Source organism: Seriola dumerili, unplaced genomic scaffold, assembly GCF_002260705.1.
Source record: "Seriola dumerili isolate Sdu_G_001 unplaced genomic scaffold, Sdu_1.0 BDQW01000621.1, whole genome shotgun sequence".
In the NCBI taxonomy this organism is placed as follows: domain Eukaryota; kingdom Metazoa; phylum Chordata; class Actinopteri; order Carangiformes; family Carangidae; genus Seriola; species Seriola dumerili.
Genome location: NW_019174876.1, coordinates 1,603,650 through 1,627,648, shown reverse-complemented (window position 1 = coordinate 1,627,648; position 23,999 = coordinate 1,603,650). Strand labels below are relative to the sequence as shown.

General features: G+C 41.6%; 1 protein-coding gene across 1 annotated transcript in view; it reads right to left on the bottom strand.

Moving 5' to 3' along the window:
- Positions 1-23,999, bottom strand: part of usp43 (ubiquitin specific peptidase 43) — a 111,264-nt gene that overhangs the window by 60,080 nt on the left and 27,185 nt on the right. The window contains exon 3 of the mRNA XM_022765040.1: positions 7,249-7,352. Within this exon, the coding sequence (XP_022620761.1) occupies positions 7,249-7,352 (104 nt within the window). The remainder of the gene's footprint in view (positions 1-7,248; positions 7,353-23,999) is intronic.

Here is a 23,999-nt window from a genome sequence, read left to right as displayed (position 1 = left end):
AGGGCTAATATGGCTCATACATTTTTACAATGATAGCATTTTCTCCATCTCTATAGGCAATGGAAACAGGAGGAGAGCAAACAAACTGCGAGTCGGCACATGTACACCCACTTTATGTACACTGCACACACGCAGTGAACACAATACCCAACTGCTTCCAGTTAAAAAAAAAAAAAATCAAACTCTGACAATCACTGTCTCTCCTTTTCCTCGTCTCATCTCTGTCAAACCAGTTCCTGAAAGACAAAACTATTTTAAACCAGACTGCATGACCGTATGATCCATGATATCATATGACTGCAATATAATACCAACACATCATTTTCTACATTAAGTCAGAATAATAGCACGACAGAGACTCATCCTGACTGTTGTCATCAGACGGAAAACAAGCTAGCCCTGGATTAGGGGCCACAGTTAATCAAAATAAAAACAAACAAACAAACATACATTGCATCCATGTAAGGTGTGGAAGCTGCATAAGCAGAGGATACAGGGCAACAAATCCAAATATGTGAGACAGAGTAATGTGGTGAAAAAAATCTTCAGATGAACAAAAAAAAAAAAACTACAATATATTAAAAATATGAATTAAAAAATGTTGTTTCCCCTAACAGTTCTGAGAGAAAATCAGTTTAATCATCAGTTTAATCTGACAATTATTTTCACTATTAATAAATCAAATGGTTGGTCCATAAAAAGTAAGAAAATTGTTACAAATGGTCATCACAGTCTCCTTGAGTGCAAGGTGAATTCTTGCTAACCAACTGTCCAAAACCTAAAAAATTATTATTTTTACTATAATGTAAGACAAAGAAAACACCGCATTTGAGAAGCTTGGACCATCAGTTTCTTTTATTCTAATCCTTTACTCTTCTCATTACCTCGGATCGAATCACAAATCCAACTTGTACTTGGGGCTTGTTTGAGCATCTGAATCAAATTTAATTGCAATGGTGCGTGGTGCATTTTAAATCATGCCTCCAAGAGGTCAATGCGAGTACATTCCAACCTGGGTGCGTCCTTTGGGAACAGTGAAACCCCCTGGAGACCATCACTGAAGATAAGAGAAAGTTTTCAAAGAATCTGGTATAAAAACATCTCATGCTGGACAGATATCAGTTTTCTTTGTTGTATAAGTCGCTCTATAAAAGGTTTTTAGCTTTGCTTTGTGAAATATTAATTGTTTACAGCTCTCCGCTCAACTTTTCAGGGGCTAAGAAAAACTATTTATTCGCTTGCATGTAATTTTCAGTTTCCTTTATTTTTAATAGATCTGTAAATCTAAAAATCAACTGGAGTTTCTAGTTTTACAAGAACAAACCGTAAAGCATCTTTTCACACATTGAATCTGCATCTAAAATAAATACCACTGTGATAGGAAAAAAAGTAACCATCCACAGCTATCTTGTTTGTGGAGATGGAGATAGACGCTTGGGCTTTTGGCACGTCTCCCATGCCATTAAAAATAGATGCCACAAACTGAGAGTGACAGACGGAGGAGGGAGTGAGGCTTTGACAAAGACTTATTTAAACGCCGCGGCACAACGGAGTGACTCGAGCACCGGCTCCCACATCGGCAGCCCAAACCACAACACAGCCCTAGCTCTAATCGCAAACATTTATTCAGATCAGACAACTCCACCGAATGCCTCTGTGGAGCATCTCTGTGAGATATAAAAAGAATCAGGAAGGAAGAAGAGGAACGAGACCAACTAAGTGATGTAGACACAGAGAGAAGCGAATTAAATACACAGGTTTATATTGCATAAACCTGGTTATTAAACATTTAAACACATTGAATCTATTAGTACTATTAAATAAAGCTCATTGTTACTCGTTTCATTTATGTTTGACTGACGGATATGCACCACATTAAGTTTATTAGTTTGTTCATGTTAAAACTGCGTATTCCAAGTGGATAGAAATCTTATATGCTACTAAAATACAAGACTCTTGAACATTATGCAAAATGTTTTTTTTTTTGAGTGCAGACTGAATTCAGCTCAGACTGAATCAGACTAATGAGATGAGAATACAAATGGATATAATGCATATTTATAGTGAAGAAACCCAGGATAGAAAACAAACCGCCGACCATCCGAGTATCTTTGTCTATTTATTTATTAAATGAGAGTCACCGGGGGGAATATTGCCTCAGAATTCAGAAACAAATCAACACTCAATCGTTTCAATTAGAGCATAACTTGTATATGTGATGTGCTGTGCAGTAGAGTGGCCGATGCCTGACTTAGGTCTTGGAGAGAGAAACTGGTAGTATTAATGTAAGTATTGATTTTCCCTCTGAAATAGTTCGGTGCTATAGTGAGAAAAAATGAAGGCAGTGCATCAAGGCTGTAAGAAACTGAACACCAAATGTGAGGAAAAGTGAGGAAATGAAGACCGTGTGAGTTTGTTGAGAGCTTCATTTATTCATGAAGTTAGTAAGTGAGAGGAAATGTGCACATTAATGGGTATCAGTATATGCTGGTGTATCTGTGCCAGACAAATGCTATATTTGTTACACAATGAGACAACCCCAATTTAAATCATGTAGTGTCTGACCACTGACCAAGCTTTAATGTTGCACCACAGTTCTCTTAAGACTCACCAGACAACCAACCAATAGGGTGATTCATACTGACGAATTGTTATATAGTACAAAACTAAAAATAAAGGTAATCATTTGTAAGGATTGTATAGAAATTATACCTTCTGTATCTTAGCGACCGTATATATTATGTAATTATGTAATGAAATAAGATTACATTTTAAGGATCTTAGAAGTGAAATTTTCCATTTGCTGTAGCAAGAAAAATCACAGTATTTAGAAGATGTGCAAAACAGCAACAGTAGAGAGTTGGGAAATTGGATGAATAGATCTGCGTTTGGCTGAGTCTATTGCTGGTAGTTTTTTCTTTGGGTTGAGTTTGGGCTGGTGAAGCACGGCTTGTCCAGGGGCAGTGTAGGATGGTGCATTTGCAAATGCTCGTGCAAATTGGTAGTGGCAGAATTTTCTGTCTGGCACTATATGTGTGTAAACATTCGTTTATGTCCTTCAGCCCACAGGTTGCATCCGATTAAAAACCGAAATAATCCCAAAAAGGTGATTTTGTATTCTGTTATTTTCTGTCAGCTCTTCCATGATTGCATTTGCTGAAAATGTTGCATTTTACATTTACTAATTTGGCATTTATCCAAAGCAACTTACAGCATGAACATTTTAACATAGCGCCCAACCCTACAACAGCACAGATAATCAATCATTAATCGTATTAAATGAGATGCTGTTCAGACAAATCAAGCGATTTAGACATATAATATGTAACTTTTCCACGTTACAATGTCTCAAAATGACTAGACCTATGTAACGGCCTATTTCATTTGGTTGCCTGCCACTTGCATCATATCCCCTATGTTGGCGTTGTGGTTGCCTGTCAGAAGCAGTCAAAATTGACTTTTCATCCACTTTTAAGCCACATTTTTAAGATACGCTTTTTACGCCTTGCTAGTTTTCAAATATGTATTTTAGCCGGATGAAGGATTTTTGTCGTCAGACGTTTGGATCTGAAGTTATTAGAGAAAAAAGTCAAGCAAACAGCTCAGCTCACAGCCCCTCCAAGACATCTTGCGTCTGCTGAACCGTGTCGGCGAATCACAAAATTTTGATGTGAAACTACTTTATTCAGTGTTTTTACCGGTTATAATCACCTGCTCTATTAGATTCGGAGAGGAAGAAACCTCTGTGGATAATTCAGCTCCCAGTAAAAACCTCCTGAACGGCTGACACTGAAGGAATCCGGCAGCGGTGGTGAAGACAACAACTCCCATGATCCCACGATACTTCACGATGTCACCACATGCCATCTATTGTTATTGTAATATTACATATTGTGCCTTGAAAGACTTTTAAACACTATATGATAGATTCATTGAAAAAGTATTATATACATAAAGCAGTAAAAACTGACACAGGACTGTGACTGGCATTAGCAATGTGAAAACAGAAATAAAAACTGCCGTGTACTGTTTGTTACGTCTGTTCTTCAAACCATCTCATCCAGATTTTAACGGTGACACACACCCACGCTCTTCATCTCTCTATATTTATACACATCTTACTCAAACCCCCTCAGGTGAATGCCACAGTCCCGTATTTTGAGATTTGCAGTTACATGAGAAGCTTGTAACTAACCGGTAATGACTCATGGCAACAGCAGGCAAAAACAGCTGGAGTCATAAGTTATTAGCGCAGAGTAGACCAATTCACTGCACTCAAGACATAAGACTTTAGGGTGAGGTGTGACACCAAAGAGTAATTACCGTGTGTGTGTTAAGAGTTATTGTCAGTGCTTTTGCATAGTGATTCTGACTTGAATGTATATCATCTGCCTCAACTGATGATCAAACATTAATTTATAAGCCATCAGAAGTTATGGAATAAGACAAAGACAATATTTCTGGTTCTGCTTCATTGATTTCATTACTTAAAAAAAAAAACAATTTTGAAAATCCATTTTGAGTACAGCAATAATACAGAAGAGCAACACAACATCAATGGAGTACTCTGTGAACTGAACATATGTGCATGTTTGTTGCCAAAACCCTCTGCAATACATCAGCACCATGAGTCCGGTGCCTTTCTTGCACATACCCTTCTGTTAAGCTCTGTGTAAAAGCATAATTGTGATAGGGAAACGTCTTACAGGTGACCTATGGTCCATCACTAGTCCATTATGAAGCTTCTCCAGTGTCCCCACCAGACTCAGAAGTGATCACGCCTCAGCGCTTAGCCTCTTTAGCAGAGACAAAGCAGTGCCACGAAGCAGTGGCACTTTAGCTAATTACATCAATTCAGTAATGATCACGTGTCATCATGTGTACAAATATAACATTAACGTCTCTCTGTTTGTGCACATGCTGGATAATTCTGCATGTACCCCACTGCCTCCCACTCAGCTGTGCTTGGAGGTGTGTGCGTGGGTCTGTGAGTGTGTATGTGTGGCATCTAGAGCTAATTACAGAAGCTCTTATGCAAGGAGAAAGTATTACCCCGCCTGCACTCAGCCAAATAATAGAAGCACAAAGAAATGCCCCTCTAAATATAGCCTGAATTGTTCAAGAAAAGAAAAGGAAAAAAAGAGGAGAGGGGACATTTATGTCATGTGGGAAATGAGGTGTATGTGCGTCTGAGCCGGGAAAAAGAACAAGGCGAGTACAGGATGTTTTGTGTGTGATGGTGTGTGTGTGTGTGTGTGTGTGTGTGTGTGTGTGTGTGTGTGTGTGTGTGTGTGTGTGTGTTTGTGTGTACGGGTGTACTGGATCAACAGAGACCCACACAGCTGTTTGAAGATGCAGTAGGTGCTTCCAGGGAATTGTGTTGTGAAAACTTCCCAGAGCGTTTCTGCTCTAATCAGCTAATGAACTGGCAGCTAATCTGATAATGTCACATAAACACTCAGGTGTTTGTGTGTCTGCTTGTGTGTCTGCTTGTGTGTGTGTGTGTGTGTGTGTGTGTGTGTATGTGTGTTAATAGTAAGAGAGAATGGGGAAGAGAGAGACAAAAAAGAGACTATACTGCAGGGATACAGTCCGACTCGATGCGTTCAATCCATCATCCTTCACTGAGGAAATGGGATAATCCCACGAATGAATAGCTGGTTAACCTCGCAGTGTGTAGTGGTCACTACTGTACAAGCGTCACAGGTTGACCTTGAATTTCTCCCCTCAACTTACACACAAATAAGCCTTTGCCCATTTGCCGCCTGGCTGAAATGAGGGATGGGAATTTAATTCAAAACAAGCGAGAGAAGAGAGTGAAATCTATCTGAAACTTCATTTGGTCCCAATTCCAGATGCAGCAGAGTGGTGATGAAGGCAAATGTGTACTCCGACAAACTGACTTGAGCCGGTCTCGAACTTCAGTGCTGACAGTAAATACAGTTAAGATACTGTTAAAATAAACGGTTTGTCATTCTTGACAATTTGTCATAAGCAGCAACTAATCAATTCATCCACCTCCCTTCATTCCCCACTGATGGGATTACATTTCACAAACAACAGTTCCACCTTAAAGATTGCAAAAAAGATGAGACACTAGTCATAGAAAATGTTGGGTTAAATGATGTTTACAACGTCCCTAGTTTTGTGAGCAGAAATGACAAATGATGAATCAGTTATTATAAAGTTGCCTATTACTTTTCTGTGGGTGAAGTTCTGAAGCAAACACATGAGTTTGGAGCTCTACAACACTAACAAGACACAGACAGAGTCTCTTGTACCCCCCCCCCTGCTATCCACCAGAATAAATAAAACCACATCTTAGTCTCATATAGTATGGATTGACCTCCCACAGAGAGCCTTTCCATACAGATCCAGCATTAGTGGCTTTTATCGCCATACTGGAAGTATTTGCAAGTGGGAAAGTCCATGTGAGTTCATTACATTGTGAAGTTTGCATGGACAGAATCGCATATTCTACTTGTTTATTTTCCTTCTGCAGAAGAAAAATCTGAAAAAAAAAAACTGAAAATGAGAACTTTGCTGTATTTGGCTTTGGTGACAGTTTGTTTTTGTACAAGAGAAACTGTTTCCAAGTTAGTCATTTCAAATCATCTGATTGTCCGATAGCCTAACGTTTTCTTCAAGCTATATCTCCTGGATTTATCATCTTTTATTTTGTTTACATTGTCCAGGAATCCAATGGGAGGCAAAAGCGAGAGGTTAAGTGAACGTACACAACCATGTGTGGAGACAAGGTTACAGAAAGGTCTAGAGTCAATTTCATTAGAAGGTCTATTAAACTTGAGAACCCCAGTCTCCGACTTTCCACTGTGAATGAAGCAAAAAGAGCCAGAAGCCAGTACTAAAGATAAATCCCCTGAATCCTTCGCAGGCCTGTCTGACCTACTTTCTCAAGCTACTGATTCTTATCCACAGGAGAGAAAATACATTCTCACCTGTGCTGAAACTTTCTCTTTTATGGTATGTATTGCACTCTGTTTATTCAAACACAACCTCAGGACATTAGATATAGTGCCCTGTGGAATCCAGCCTCCATTCTGCATAATTGATAAGGATCGTTACCAAAATATGTTCTCGTCCTACTTCTTACTTGGAGCTTTTAGTTACATGCTTTTGACAGAAATTCCTAAAAGTTACAAAGACAAAAAAAAACAAAAAAACACCAGTGTCTTGAACAAACTAGGAACAATATCTGAGCGCGCTGTTTATGTTTGTCCTTCTCACCTGTACTGAGCCTGGAAGTGTTCCTGGACAAAACTGTGTCGACCTCGAGGCTGCTGTGCGCTGGCTGAACTGGGACTGGAGGGATCCTCCGATGGACTGGGTCCCTGCAGACAAAGAGACACACAGGTGAAAATATAGTTACATTCTGGACACGGCGTGTTTTTACTTCAAATTTTAAGAAAGTTATGGGCCAGTAGATGCAAAAAAGTAACATCATCATCATCATCATCGTCGTCTCCAGAAAGATATTAAAAAAGACACAAGTATCCTAAATGTAGTTTGGTAAATAAATTAAAGCTGCCGTTGGAAAGATATTCTTTAAGAAATGAGGACAGGCTGCATGCAAGACGTGCATCCCATCTGTTCTTACTCACTCTGCTCAAATTAATTTCAGGCAACAGAGTTGCAGCTGGCAAAGGATTGAAATTGCTTTGTTGCATAGGAAGACATAAATCAGAACCTCAGAGCAAGAGGGCAAAACTCTGTGAAAGGTAGCGCTAACCAGAGGTGATGGCAGAGAAGAAAAAAAAAAGAAGAAATTTTACACTTATTTGCCATTTCTGTGCCATGAATCACCATTTTTTTCCCCCCAAATTTATTTCGTTCCCACATTGCATTCTGTTTGATTCACTTTCACATAAAATGTTAGAGCAAGGAGGGATTGCATCCGTCTGTGAAAGTAGTAAAGTTTAAACAGTAAACAGTGGAAGAGTCAGCACAAATTGGAGTCACAGAAATATTTGAGATGTCAACCGTCCTCAGCGTCACGCTGATGTTTGCTGAATAAATTAAATGGCTGCGATGCCCTGCGCGCTGTGTCGGACTCAGCAGGAGGACAGAAAGACTTCAAAGTTAAATTTAAGAGTGAAAGAACGACTGCAATGAATAAAAGATGGACAAGTATTACTCGGGGAAACAGAGCAACAGATTGTTGAAGCTTTATCTTATATAGTAAATATGAAAGCTGTCCTCTAACACCAGGTGGTAAAGACTGATTAAACACACAGGCAGACACACACACACACACACAAGCAGTGAGTTAAGTCTAAGTGCTGTGGAGTCACCACACTAACCCTGCTTATACCTCTCCCACTTTCTTACAGGACTGCTCAAGCTTTTCTTTTTGAACGGGAGCAACGCAGGAGCAAGACCACACCGGAGGGCTGTAAACATTTGCACAGCAAGAATGGTTATGTTTGTATGCTGAGTAACGGGCATAGCGATAGTTATATATAGCTATAGCCCTCTTTCTCCTACCTTTTCTACTTACTTTTACTGAACGTCAGCATTGGCCATAAATCGTGCGCTGCAGAGTCACCATTTTTCATAGCAGAAATTTGGGATTGTCATAGCAGCACAAGCACAGTGTAATTAATTACATTAAAAACGACAGAATTCCATTTAGGTGAGCTGTTTTTCCAGGGTCCTGGTACCGTACATGCTGGCTAACAACATGGCTCTTGATGGAACTGAGCCATTGTTATCTGAATTTGCTTTGTCCTGAGTTTGACAATTCAAATCGTCTGCTGTGAGAAAGGTCTTCTATCGGGTCTTTATAACACCTGAAACACACCGCTCTTCTTCAGGAGCAAAGATTAGCCTATTGCTTCTGTATACTGACTCTTTGTGATATGAGTGATGAACACTTTCTAACTTGGTTTATTCAGGATGGGCTTTCAAACGTTTCACCTCTGAGAGATTGTTAAGTATTTGACTTACTGACTACAAAACGTAATACTCAGTTTGGAACATTTGTGTGGGACTTTTAGCAAACAAAGTCGCAGTCCATCGAGATACCAGGGTCTGATCTCTCCACCTTCTCTGGGGAAATGAGACTTTCTGCACTGGTCTCGCACTGTGTCTTCAGAAATAATGGCAATCCAACTTTGCTGAAGCTTTTCTTTTGTTCAAATGAAATCCAATCACTGCTGCATTCACTTGGAACAATTAGCTGCTTTTTGGCATCTTTGAACACCTCTCCAAGGATGTCTCTTTCCGGAATATGTAATGAAACGAAAGCACTAAGCCCAAAAAGCATGTGTGACGGTTTGTTTTCAAACTCCACCTCAGCCCATCTCCAGACTTTTCTTTACTTGAATGCGTGCCTCTCCTAAGTGGATAAAAACACAATATAAAAGCTCATTATCCTTTAAATCGCTACAAAAATGCAACAGTGATGAATACAGTGCTACAAGGAGAAACCACAAGACAAGACTTACAATTAGCGCTGCTGGTTCTTGCGAGGACACCAAGAGTCAACGCAACGGAGAGTAGAACTGGCAGCTGCAACTGCTGTATGCTTGGGATCAGTATTTCCACATGCTCACAGCCATCTGCGCAAGCAATGAGTGGGGAAAATATTGCATATCTGTCTTGACATTGCCTTATGCTATATGTGCAGTAAAATAAAAAACAGCATCCAGTGGAAACAGCATGATTAAGGTAAGAAATAAAAAAGGCTAATGTGTAAACAAAATGGAAGGAGGTGCCTCTGCCTGAGAGTGAACCTTTAGCAGCACATCACTCTTAATGGACAGTTTAGAAGGACTGTGTGGGCTGTGGAGATTGGAAAAGGGATTCATCAGCACCTGGGGACCAAGCGATGCAGCAGGGGCTATTTGAAGTTGACTTCAATTTCCATTTTGTGCTGCTGACTTTCGCTCGTGCTGAGGAGGAGTTGGGTGCAAGAATGAAAAAAACGAGAATTACCCAAAAGCTATTTTGAATGCTTGAGATGCAGAGCTTCTCAATCTTGGATGGACTGGATGAGTTTGTGTTGGATGTCTGACAGTCATATGTGATTTTAAAGCTCAAATGAAGCCTTATTTTTCCATAATATGGAAACAAATAATTACTCTCATTTTTCTCTGTATGGATCTGTGAACATATCAGAGAAAGAAACAATAAAAATGTTTTTTTTCCCCCCTATAACAATGGTCTGTATTTCACATCTGTTTTGCATATCCCAAGCTGAGCTGTGGCCGACTCTCTTTCTCTCAATTTCGCTCTCTTTTCTCCATCTCTTCTCTGGAGGACAATGGAGAACAATCCTCAGACCCTCAGAGACAGACTAGGTTACGAGCATCACCATGGAAACCCTGGCCTCATTCCCCCTAAATCAACATGTGGGAACTTTTTTTTTTTCTTTTTTTTTTTTGCATCTGTCACAGCGTGGCCTATAAATAAAGGAAAAGGCTAATCACCAGGGCCATTCATTCATTTCTGTTTGAAGCATCTTGTTTGAAGCATCTTGCTCACACACGTGTACATTTCAGTACATTTCTAAATAAATACCTCAACCCAAGGATCATTCTAGCATTTCTTTTTAATTAATGTGACAACTCTTCTTATGAAAGCACAAGAACGAGGGCACGACAAGATGGTGTTTGCATTAATACACTGAATGTGTTTTAGACATAAAACAGAGAACTGTAACATTTGATATGCTCAATATAAAATGTAAATAATTTTTAATGGAACTTATTGTGCCGTAATTCATATTTATGCATAGCTTTTGGTTCACCAATACCAGTAAAATTACGCATGATTTATTCTGATCACTTGAGTAAAGGTGAATTCCAATCTTTTACTCCCTGTTTCCTCATAAAGCTGATGAAAAACATAGCAGCGAGAATGAAAGGAAGTCATTTACGATGACCATTTACGTGGTGTCAGTACTAACGGTAACCTAACAACAGGAAGTACAGTACTGTGAAGAGAGTAATGCGAGTAGGAGACGAAGACCGGCTTTGATACTTGCATTCTCTGTGCATAATAAATCAAAAGCAGAGCTTTTCAGCGCGCGCTTGAAAAGGCGTCTTCCACCATAAGCAGGTCAACAACCAGACCTGAGAACGGAGAACTGATGACTCCACTGAGAGAGAAAGAAGGGCATATCCAACACATATAAGACACATACAGTATAGCGTACGGTAAGGTGGCATACAGTATACTGCAGATACACACACTGGGAGAGACGGAGAGAAAGAGCACTGAGTGTACTGTGTCTCTCTTTATTTAGCACCAAGGGAATAATGAATACCACCACAACACTGCTCCAGCTTTGCTATCATCTGCCAAAAATAGATGCGGGGGCCGGCCGCAGCAATAACAAGTGAATACTAATATTCAGAAGCACTAAGCTGTTCAATTGTCACACTGGGTGTAATCCAAAAGAAAAAACTCTGAATGCTAACGGATCTAGGCCATATTAAACTGTCTCCTGTTGCTTGGGGACAAAATTACCGGCAGCAGCTACATGCCCCCTGGCAGTGTAATTGATTTCTAAGATTGACATATCGGCCCTGCTTTCAGAGCTCAGCATGTTCGAGCTTAAGTAGCTGATTTGCCTTGTTCTCTAAATGACTGTAGTGTCAAATTGGAGAGGAGCTGCTTTCAGAAAAAGCAGAGAGGTTATGAGAAGTGACAACTACAGCAAGTAACCAGGGAAAAGACCAGAGGAAATATTCTTCTTCTGTCTTTTCTTTTTTTCTTTTTCTTTTTTGCCCAAACAGCCAGGTGTTTGTCGATTACAGCACAAAGAACTGATCTAATTTAGTGTACTCGCTAAAAAGCCTGGAGGACTTTTAACAATGGATTCTGGGATTTGGACACACAAACCTTTGAGAAAAAGAAGTGAATTATTTGTGATGAGCGTTTATAGTAACGTTGCTATGCTGAGCCTGTTTCTATTATTGCAGTGGTGCTCTTAAATGAACTACTTTTCAGTTTTGGCAGCGAAGCCATTCCCAGTATATTGAGCAAGTTTTTCTGGGGTTTAAAAAGAACTAAGGTCACTTTGAAAAGAACATTGTGTCCTCCGACTCTTTTGTTCTCCCTTTCTGTTTACTCCTGCTCTGAGCAATGAGAGGTCAAACGGGTACATATCACCACCATCAGCAGAGCTCGGCATCATCGCATCACAGGAGCGGCAAACCCACAAGGACTTCATGGGGTGTTGTGTATCAGTGAGAACACTGCACTTTCTGCACACACTCACACAAAGCAGGGCCTGTGTGCACGCACACACACACACACAGAGGCATAAAAACACAGGCAGAAGTGCACGCACATATGAACTTCAAGGAAGCACAGCCCCAACCAGTGCATTGTCAAAGTGGAGACAAGTGATGCTGGCACTTCAGTCAGCCTCAGTCAGATCTTCAGTGCACTGACTGTCACAAGAAACATCAAGACTGCTTGATAGTTTTTCACAGACTTTATAATAATGTATGATAACAGTGAAATATATAGAGCGTTTTTCTTGTACACTGAACAAATACGTGCTCAAACGACCGGGCACAAAGGTGTTAATGTGTTGCTGGCAATCAGTCAACTCCATTCACCAGGGAACTTAACTGGTGTGTGTGTGTGTGTGTGTGTGTGTGTGTGTGTGTGTGTGTGTGTGTGTGTGTGTGTGTTTGCAGTCAGCACTCTATGCTCACAGCTAAGCTAAAAACAGGAGCAGATTGTTACTTTGATTGTCTTGGGATCCTGCGTAGCGGTCTCATACTCATCTCCCCACCTACAGCTTTCATATGCTGCCGTCTCATCTTCCTTCCTGCCTGTCTGTCTTTACCTACTTCACCACTGCAGGACATCACAACATGCAGGTTTTTGTAAAGTCATGAAAACACACTTATATGACAGCAACTGTCAAAAAATGTCAGAAATAATATTATTAATTTTATTATTATATTAATAAATATTTAAAATATTCACTGATGTGGTCAAATCCTTAAAAAAAAAAAAAGAAATCCCACTGCAGTTTTACTGGCACCCTGTTTGATGGGCCCAGTGAACATATGTTGTATATTAGTTTGGTTATAACAGCCTTCATCAGCAAGGAAGTGCATGATATTTGGTTGGCATGAAAACAAGATCATTTTTCTTCTCCCAGCCATTGCTCCTTAGAACCCCTCAACTTGGTTTGAGACTCAATTCTGCGTGATCAGTGAAACATTTCTCCAGTGCAGCCACTGGAAATCTCTTTGGCCCTATGCCCTCTTTGTCTGCTGGCAGAGGCACAGCTTCCCTCCAGAGATCTTCACACTCCAATCCCTACATGAAAACATATGTTGTTATCAAAGCCCTGCTGAATCCCCTGCCACGCATTCATGTGAGACGTTACTGAGGCCCTCCTCGACAGCACGCTGGGGAGTGAGTGGGAGTTTGGCTTGCTGAGTGTGGTAGTATATTTGAAGGTGTATGTACATGTGTATGTGTATGTGTGTGTGTGTGTGTGTGTGTGTACATTACATGGGGGCTTGTAGTTTCAAAGCAACCAAAAGAATCTAAAATCACTATAACAATGGGAGGGAGTGGGTGTTTGGTGTGTGTGTGTGTGTGTGTGTGTGTGTGTGTGTGTGTGTGTGTGTGGATTGCTGAGTTGGGCAGGAGCAAAACATGAACAAAGCAGGAGAGGAAGACTGGCCTGGAGGTGGGGAGACTGACAAATGACCGAGGGGCTGCAGATTGCAACCATGGCACTGACACGCTTGTGTATTTCTACTCCAGAATAAATCACTACCCTGCAGGCACGCAGCTGGCCACCGATGTCATTAGACGTTGATATTTGGTTCAATGTAGGTTGTGACGTCAGGTGACCAAAATTCAATGTCAGGACAACGTCTAATTAAATATAATAATGTTAATTTGGCAAAAAAAAATTCCTGACGTTGATATTTTGTTGGATTCAAGTTGTGTTTTTAACCAAAATCCAATGTCTTCCAAATGTCTCATGCCAACGCCATCTTGACATAGAATACCGCCAAACCAACCAAAATTTAACGTCTGTCAGAGTTATTAGAGTCCAACATCTCTCTGACATAACGTTGATGTCCGGTGACGGCTGCGTGGGATCAGAAAATCCTCATCAGGCCGCGCAGTTGTGAACTAAGCAGCTGGTCAGTGTTTTCCAGTGACTGCAGGGTAAGCGCTCGACAGGGAATCACACCAACAGAGTTTTAATGTGATTTTCATTGATGGGAAAAGTGTTGTAATAAATATTGATCAGAAGAAAATCAAGGAAATGTGGGAATTTAAATATCGAACTTGTCCAAGATGTTTAAAACATATTCAAACTGTTGTCATTTGGTAAAACCATGCTTATTTCTCAAAGCAGCTATGTAGTATTCATTCATACAAACAATATTTAAGTACATAAATGGCCTTGCCTGAGAAATAATCTGTTAACTGATCAAAAAGCATTAAAGAGGGGGCGATCTGACAGTCGGGTGGGTGTTAAATGCCCTGAGCGGTGAGTCCCCAGTTTGTTCAAGGGCCAGCCGGACTATATGCTGCATGTCATTCCCCTGCTCTCTTTCCCCACTTTCCATGTCTGTCTTCGCTGTAACAGTCTAATAAAAGGCATAATAATAATCTTAAAAAAAGGTATTATAGTGAAGGTCAAGACTAGATGGGCAACAAGTGGTAAGTTAAGTTAAAAGCTCACAATCATGGAGCAACTGGCCACCGGAACTGAAAATACAATCAGGACCTCAAGTTTTCACTACACCTGTGAAAACTTAAACAACAAAGACGTGAACGCCATTCACTGTTCCAGTGTGGATAGTAAGAAGTGTGTAAGTGATGAACTAGACGTGATGTAAGTGATCACAAACTGTGATAGTGATATTGCAGCTTGTGGACCGGTAACGGATAATTTACCAAGCTAAAAGGGTGTTGACACCTGCTACAATAATGACTCCATCTGTACAGTCAAAGATGAAGAAAGGTAAAGTTTGACCTGTCTGCCTGAGCTGGCCAGGAGATCACACAGAAACAGGAAATGCACGTTGCAATGCGTTCAACGTGTGGGACTTCGGCTGAAGCGAATGCAACACAGGGGGAAATATTTGCAAATGAAACATGACTGTATGTTCAAAAACCAACACACACACACACACACACACACACACACACACACACGCTCCCCAGCTCGAATCTGAAAGATTGAGACAAAAGTTGTTAAAGTAGTTTTTAACCTTACTTGGATGGAAATAGGTGCGTTACGCTATTGGAACAATCACAATCACTTCTGGAATCCATTATAACCACCGTGAAGCCAACATGACCACTGCCTCCGTTCTGAGTAAGAGAGGAAAGCTACAAAACTTTTTGCAATCACCTTTCAAGTCTTCAGCAAGTGCGTGTTTCATAACTCGAGATATAGACTTTGCCTTGAGTATCACTTTAACGTGCTGTCACTTTCCCTTCTTTATCTTTTTTTTAAGTCCTCTGGGCTTACTTTTAAGGTGAAGCAGCTACGGAGTGTGTTTTCACTCTTAAGTGTCTGAATTAATATTTTAACACTTAACAGTGACATTTCGAATTTCAACGCCAGCTGGCATCTGCAAGGTAGCAGCTCTTACACCGCAGCTGAAGTGGCCTGAAGGCACTTCTGTAAAACGACAATAAGGAAATGTAATTTTTAATAATCCTACTGTGTCAGTGTGCTGAGCGACCTAAAGCTGCAATTGGGAAGAAAAATGTGTCTTTTATTGAGACTAAAAATAATCTCTAAAAAAAGTAAATTGTGTCCGGCTGAGGATAGACGCCGATTCACTTATCGTCTCAAACCACATTTCTCATCAACTCGCCTGCTCAAAGGGCTTAACACATTCACCTTAGCTGCCAGCACCCTGCTCTGAGTCATCCCTACACACTCCAAAAAAAAAAAAAAAAAAAAAAAAATGCAGCTCACGGCAGACATCACACACTACCATACACTAACTCACATGTGCCTACACACTCCCGTTCTCTTTCACTTTCTCTCTCTCTCTAACACACATGAACACGCGAGCTCCACATGAGTATTCAGGCGGGGTCAGAATAGCGCCTATTTCTTGCAAAAAGACTTTAATAATTAAATGATTTTTGGCTCGTGGCCACAAAGCAAGAGTGATGACGTTCACTGAGGTGACTGAAGCAGAACTGTTGCAGCAGAACATGAGAGATGCTGGAATAAGTGCAGGAAGGAACTGTGTTTTCGGGACACTGTGGCAAAGCATTTTTGATCCTCAAGTGCCAAATTCAACCACAGCGACCAGATATGTAATCTCTCACAGCTCACACGGCGAAAAACATTTGGAGAAATTCTCATGATAAAACCTGGAGAGAGACAGACCCCTGAGCTGAGCCAAGTGGTTCTGAGAACGAAGCACAATTTGTCCCTGCCCCAGCCCTTGGTTGTGGCACCTCACCTACAGTATATGCTGCCACATTTCTGTCTCTTCCAAACCAACTGGGTTTTCAAGTTAGCGCCAGAACACCCAAACCACCTGACACGCATGTAGAGATAAACGTTTGGGGATCAAAGTTAATTGACATCATTGAACTACAATACCTAGCTGTTTTGAGAGGGCTGTGTGGTTAGAACCATTTCACCAACACGTGAAACTGTCCTCACGTCTGCTGCGAGAAGAGGCTGCCCACGCAGTTAACAATGTCCTGTTGCAGAGAAACAAACACAAAACAGCCAGGGCTTGGTGATTACACTTTCCCACCCACCACTGACAAATTCATTTTGTTTCCTACACAAGTAAATTTGCCCAGTGTGGCCGGCACTTTGCCACCGATAACTGTGCCAGAAACGTGGACTCACCGGAGCTGCTGCAGTTTGCTGTGAGTGGCGCTAGTATTTGTTGTAGTTGGTACATTAACATGTTACGCATCTGAAAAGCATCGCATTCACGGGGACAAATAAACTGTACAGCAAACCTTTACGTCTCAGTAGTTGGAAACAAAGACTTTCCCTTTGCCAAAAAGTACACAGGCAGATTAAATGAAAAGTGAACCAATCAACTGTATAATTATTCCTCGTTATAAAAGATTCAAGAAGTGAAGACTAAAACTAATTAATCTGGAGGAACTGAACTAAATACAAATAAAGAAAGTGGAATTTCTGTACAAACAAGTTGAATTTTCTAACCAGCCAGCCTCACTAATGCAAAAGCAGTGGGGCAGAGGGTAGGTGATGCTCTGCGTTGTGTCACCCGACCGCATAAACATCAAACATTTATTTCAAATAATCGCTCCCTTGGTGTCATTAATTGACAGGACTGAATTCATTGTTTTATCTGCTCTGCTCACCTTCATTTGATCCTTTACAACTGACGCTCAATGTCTTGTTGTTGTTGTTGTTGGTGGTGTGTGTGTGTGTGTGTGTGTGTGTGTGTGTGTGTGTGTGTGTGTGTGTGTGTGTGCGCGCTCAGTAACTTATTCTTGGGAACATTTCAGAGGAGCTGAAGTAGCCCACACTGCTGAAGCTGCTGGTATCAGCTTAATGTTTTCGGCCTCCTGCAGGATGAGATGACGTCTCCCACTGAGCGTGCGAAATTAGGCGAGCCAATGTTGACATAGCTGTTGGCTGCTTCAGGAGACAGCCAGACCCACTCTTGTCTTTTAGAGAGAGCGGCTGCCACCAGAGCATTTGAACAGAAGTCATATCAGCACAGGCCAGGTTTTCATTAGAAGAGAGCATGTGTATGCGTGTCTTACACCTGAGAGTTCGTCAACACGGTTTCAGCTCACTTTCTAATTAAACAGCTTCTAATGGCAAATCAAGCTGTGCTTAAAGTCTTTACTTGTTTCTCACATGAACAGCGGGGAGAGGCGGCATGGCAGAGGGCGAACGAGGTCAACAAGCAGAAGTGGATGTAGACGGAGACAAAGAAACAGGAGAGGAGCAGACAGCAGAACAAGATAAGAAATATGACAATGGAGGATGTAATATTGTACAGGACAGGGAGATAAGAAAATAATTTAGCGGCCGTGGAGAGAAGCATGCAGCATGACAGGAGGATGTTAAGGAAAATATGTGCAACCAGCAGTGTTTATTTAATTACTTAACAAGCTACACAGGCTTCCCAGAGAGACTGTAATCCTCCTTCTAGTGGGGCAATAAAAATGCAGTCTGGCCTGATGATGGCACCAGAGGAAGGGCTGTTTAGCTTGCTACATCAAAAGGGTTTATTCTCTGTGCGGTGGCCATCTTAGCACATTTAAACTCAGCCTGTCGGCCTTGGGTCTAAGGTTAGTCCTGAGTCCCTCAGGAGATTCAGGTTCACATGTGCTTATTTTGATTCGTCAGCTTCAAAGTGCAGAACTGCAACTCGCAGTTACCACTGGAACAATCTACATTCAGCTATGGCTGACAAAGTACAGCAGAGACTAATGAAGACTGAGAACGTCCTTATTTTGACTGCATGACAACGCAACAAAATAGTTATGGTTGCCACTAATAATTTCCCAGAGGCCTAGGTAACGTCTGAATATTACATTTTCTATCAGATTAACAGGTGAAAAAACAAAGATATTCTACTTAAAATGATTTAACACAGAGAGAAACAGTAAATCCTCACATTTCAGACGCTGGAAGAAGCAAAGGTTTGGCATTTGTGCTTTATGAATAGCTGAGTAATTGTCTGTGGATGGAAAAGTAATTGGCCCTCGATATTTTGGTTCAAACCATACAGTAGAGGGTGGGAAGACTGAGAGCAGGAGGGGAGAGAGAGAGAGAGAGAGAGAGAGAGAGAGAGAGAGAGAGAGAGAGAGAGGGGCCACTCAGAGAGAGGAGAGAGAGAGAGAGAGAGAGAGAGAAGATAGAGAGAGGGGGGCCAATCAGAGAGAGAGAGAGAGAGAGAGAGAGAGATAGAGAGAGGGGGCCACCTCAGAGAGAGAAGAGGCAACTCAGAGAGAGAGAGAGAGAGAGAGAGAGAGAGAGAAGGGCGGCCAACTCAGAGAGAAGAGAGAGAGAGAGAGAGAGAGAGAGAGAGAGAGAGAGAGAGAGAGAGAGGAGAGAGAGGGCCAACTCAGAAGAGAGAGAGAGACAGAGAGAGAGAGAGAGAGAGAGAGAGAGAGAGAGAGGGAGAGAGAGAGAGAGGCCAACTCAGGAGAGAGCAGGGGCACGCAGTGGTCCAGAGAAGGGGGGAAATGAAAAGAAGCGCTGTCCCGTGCAGTAAACGGCTGACTCACCCCTATTCTTTCAGCCTCCGGAGGCTGCCGCTAATTCAGCCTATTCAAAAAGGTGGCTTACTGGTAACAAGGCAGTCTGGGAGATAACAGTGGGAAGCCACAGGCATGTTTAGCCTCCCACCCTCTCTTCCTCTGCTCCATGCTTTTCCCTCTGCTCTCGTCCAGCCATCATAACTCTTCTCCACTGTCACGCCCTCCGTGTCCAAATCTCTCAACAAAATGATCAACCTTTATCCACTGATATTGATTTATTACACTAGTTGTTCATGACCAAGAAGCAAATAACTTCACTGTACCCTCCTCTTGATCTTAGGCCTAACCTATCTGAAGAGCACCACTCCATTTTTCATACAGAGCCAAGTGCAGCCAGAACTCGCCACTTCCTCCTGGCTGTGTACCATATGCGAGATTCCAGACGGAGCCGAAAACAAAGGCAGAAACAAGAAAATAAGCACCCTCAGACGAGAAGCCCCTGGCAGAGCTCTGACGGCCAAATCTGGCTTGGCAGTGGAGGCTAGGCATCTTCTCTCTCTCTCTCTTTCTCTCTCTCTCTATCGTCTCTCTCTCTCTTCTCTCTCTCTCTCTCTCTCTCTCTGCCCAACTCTGTGTGTCTCATCTGCACATCTGGAGTGTTTATTCCCAGACAAACACTGATTTTATGAGAAATAAACAAATTGACTCATGGAGATGAAGATGAGGGATTTTCATTAGCTTCTACAAGAGGAAGGCGTCTGTAAAGGTGTTTGCACTCTCTTTGATAGGAGATGAGCTCTGAGGCGGCCAGTGCAGAGCCTCTCGCCTGACAGAAAACAAAAAAAAAAAAAAACCCAAGCATTGTTTATCTCTGCTTGGCGATTCGGGAAAGAAAGGGAAGACAACAACATACCAAAGGATATGGCAGAGAAGCTTGTTTTAAGTGAAAATGTGAATCACCTGTTAGCTGATTAACATCCTCATGAATTCTCTCTGAGATGTTCAAGAGGGGCAAGATTCAGCATCACCTGAATTGTTTCACAGCACGCCTCAGTTGGAAGGATCAGGTCTGCGTTTGGTTTGACTTTATAAATTTCAAGCAAAAACTGGCAGCCGACACTGACCAGTCCAGAACTGTGGTTTACATGGTAATTCTCAAAACAACGTACTTCTAGGAGGTAGTGAGGATGTGAATTCTTTAGGACTGTTGAGGGCAGCATAAATCAAATCAAGTCTTTTAGTGTAAGGCAAGAAAGAAGAAGGAAGGCAGACACACTGACAAAAAACAGAACACATAGTAATGGGCCATGAGCAGCCAAGTGTGGGAGCAGCAACAGGGTCCGGCAAGTCGTTGAAGTTTCACACGACTCATCAGGAAACTGTATTTGCCAGCATGCGAACAGTGTCACAAAGCACTTCAAAAGTAGGAACACACCTTCAAACTTTTTCTAAGATCTGCAAAGACAGGCATTTTGTAGATCTATTAAGCGACATGTCATCAAAAATGGTTATACCCATGTTAATGTTAGTGTGTGCGATTTGCGCAGCTGTCATCGGTTGTGGGCAATGTTAGCTAATGTTATCTTGTTTAGCGGCCAACGTAGCAGACAGCTTCATAGCAATGATCTGGGTGCCTCATAACGTTTAGTAGGACTACACTGTCATTATCATTCGATGCACAGTCGTGTCTAAATATATGTTGAGCCTTGTCAAATTAATATTCACACTACTGGTCACCCATTTAGTCAAATTTGATTGCTAGCACATGCACACGATGATAATATGGAGAGCTGGTTTTGTGTGTGTGTGTTGTGTGACTGTTGGTGTGTGTGCGTGTGTGTACGTGTGCGGTGTTGTGTCGTGTGTGTGTGGTGTGTGATGCGTGTCATGTGCGCGCACTTCGTGTATTGATTTTTAGTATCAGCAATCGTGGGATTTCAATGGTATCAGTACAGACTAACCAATTTCTTCGAAGTAATTCTGGGGAAAGATCTGTTGTTTTCTCCCCCCTTTGTGTGATAGAGCCTGCTTCTTCTTGGTTTTTGTGTCTTGCCATGAGACATAACCTTTGCTGTTTTACTGTTTTTAAAGAGCTCTTTGGTTTGGGGTGCACAAGGTCTTGTCTGTTTTTTTTAAACCTATTATCTTCTGCACAATCTGCAATTTGGCACAATTAACACTTAAGCCTTTGGCAGTAAACCAGGGAAACACACCACACAGACCCGCACAACAACTACAACTAAAGAGCTTACACTCAGTCCAGTCATTTAGTTTCATAGTTAGCATAAAATCCAGAGAATCACATGAATTAACATTTAAGACGTCTTTTCTATGGTTGCATTTGAGTTTTATAAAGCAAAACTGCATTTGTATTCCAAATGGAAACATTTATGTTTAACAAATTTAAGATTAACAAAAATAAAGAATAGCAAGTTTCTAAAATATAGACATTTAACACTCTCAGTGTTAATCGCGTTGTTATTTTTGCAGTGTAGCTTTTGGGTTGTAGTTTGTGTGCGATGGTTCTGTGGTGTTGTGTTTTTCCCCTGGTTTTACTGCAGCTTAAGTGTTAATGTGGCAATGTGGCAGATTGTTGCAGAAGGAATAAAGGGTTTAAAAAACAGACACAGACCTTGTGCAGCCCAAACCAAGAGGCTTCTTTAAACCGTAACAGCAGCGGTTACTGTCTATGCAAGACAAAGACGAGCAGAAGACAAGGCTCTATTTCACCAGGCGATGTTCACAGTCCCAGGTAAAATCTGGTAGTCTGTAACTGATACCATTGAAAAATCCCACGATTCTTTGATACTAAAATCAATACAAAGTGCGCACAATGCGCACGTACACACAACACACACACACACATACACACACACCACACACACACGCACACCACACACACACACAACACACACACACACATCCTCAATATTATTCAGTGTGCATGCAAGACAATTTCCATACATTGACTAACATGGTGAACCAATCAGTGTGAATATTTAATCTTGAAAGGTCAACATTATAATTTAGAACAGACTGTAGATGAATGTAAATGTACAGTAGCCATACTAAGTTATGAGCACCCAGTATTATGCTATGTAGCTGGCTGCTAACGTTGGCCTAAACAGCATATAACATTAGCTTAACATTGCCTACAACGCATGATTGACAAGCTTGTCGGGCAAATCGCACAGCACTCAACTATTAACATGGGTATATACCATTTTTTGATGACAATGTCGTTAATAGATTATCTACAACATGCCTGTCTTTGCAGATCTTAAGAAAAGTTTTGAGGTGTGTTCCTACTTTGAAGTGCTTTGTCGACAACTGTTCGGCTATGCTGGCAAATATACCAGTTCCTGAGTGAGCTACGTGTGAACTCATAACGACTTAGGCGGGCCTAGAGTTGCCTAGCTCCATCACTTGTGCGCTGCATTCTATGTGTTGCTTATTTATGTCAGTGTGGTCGCCATTCCTTCTTCTTCTTTGCCTTAACATCTAAAAGACTTGTATGGTGATTATTATAGCTGCCCTCAACAGTCCTAGAAGAATGCTAACATCCTCACTAACCTCCTAAGAATGTTTACCGTTGTTTTGGAGATTACACATGTAACCACATCCGTTGGACATTGGCAGTGCGGCTGCCAGTTATTTGTTGAAATTTGTAAAGTCAACCAATAACGCAGACTGATCCCTATTCACTGAGCGCGTGCACTGTGAAACATTTCAGTTGATCTGATTCTTGGCCCCCTTGGTTAACATCTCAGAAGAAGTAATTCATGAGGATGTTAATCAGTCTAACAGGTGATCACATTTAGACTTAAAAAAGGTTCTCCTGCATATCCTTTGGTAATGTTGTTGTCTCCTATTCTTTTCCCAGAAATGCAAGCAGAAGATAAGACAATGCTGGTTTTTTTTTGTTTTTTGTTTTTTTCCTGTCAGGGCGAGAGGCTCTGGCACTGGCGCCTCAGAGCTCAATCTCCTATCAAAGGAAGAGTGCAAACACCTTTACAGGACCCTTCCTCTGTAGAAGCTAATGAATTCCCTCATACTCATCTCAATGATTCATTTGTTTATTTCTCTAAATCAGTGTTTGTCTGGGGAATAAACACTCCCAGAAGTGCAGATGAGACACACAGAGTGGGACAGAGAGAGAGAGAGAGAGAGAGAAGAGGAGAGAGAGAGAAAGAGAAGAAGGAGAGAACGATTGGCTTCTAGCCTTGCCAACTGCAAGGCCAGATTTTGGCCGTCAGAGCTCTGCAGGGGCTTTCTCGTCTTGATGGCTTGCTTATTTTCTAGATTCTACTTTGTTTCGGCCCGTCTGGAATCTCCATGTAACAGCCAGAGAGTGCGAGTCTGGCTGCACTTTGCGCTGTGTAATTGATAATGGAGTGTGTGGCTCTTTCAGATAGGGTTAAAGGCCTAAGATTCAAGAGGAGGTACAGTGAAGTTATTTGCCTTCTGGTCTGACAACTAGTGTAATAAATCAATATCAGTGGATAAAGGTTGAATCATTTTGTTGAGAGATTTGGACACCCGGATAGGGCGTGACAGTGGAGCAGAGGTTATGATGGCTGGAAGAGAGCAGAGGAAAGCAGTGGAGCAGAGGAATAGCAGAGGGTGGGAGGCGGGGCTAAACATGCTGTGGCTTCCAACCTGTATCTCCCAGAGCTGCCTTCTGTTACCCATCCGGGTAAGCCACCTTTTGGAATAGGTTGAATTAAGGCAGCCGTACCGGAGCTGAAAGAATAGGGGTGAGTCAGGCCGGTTTACTGCATGGACAGCGCTTCTTTATATTC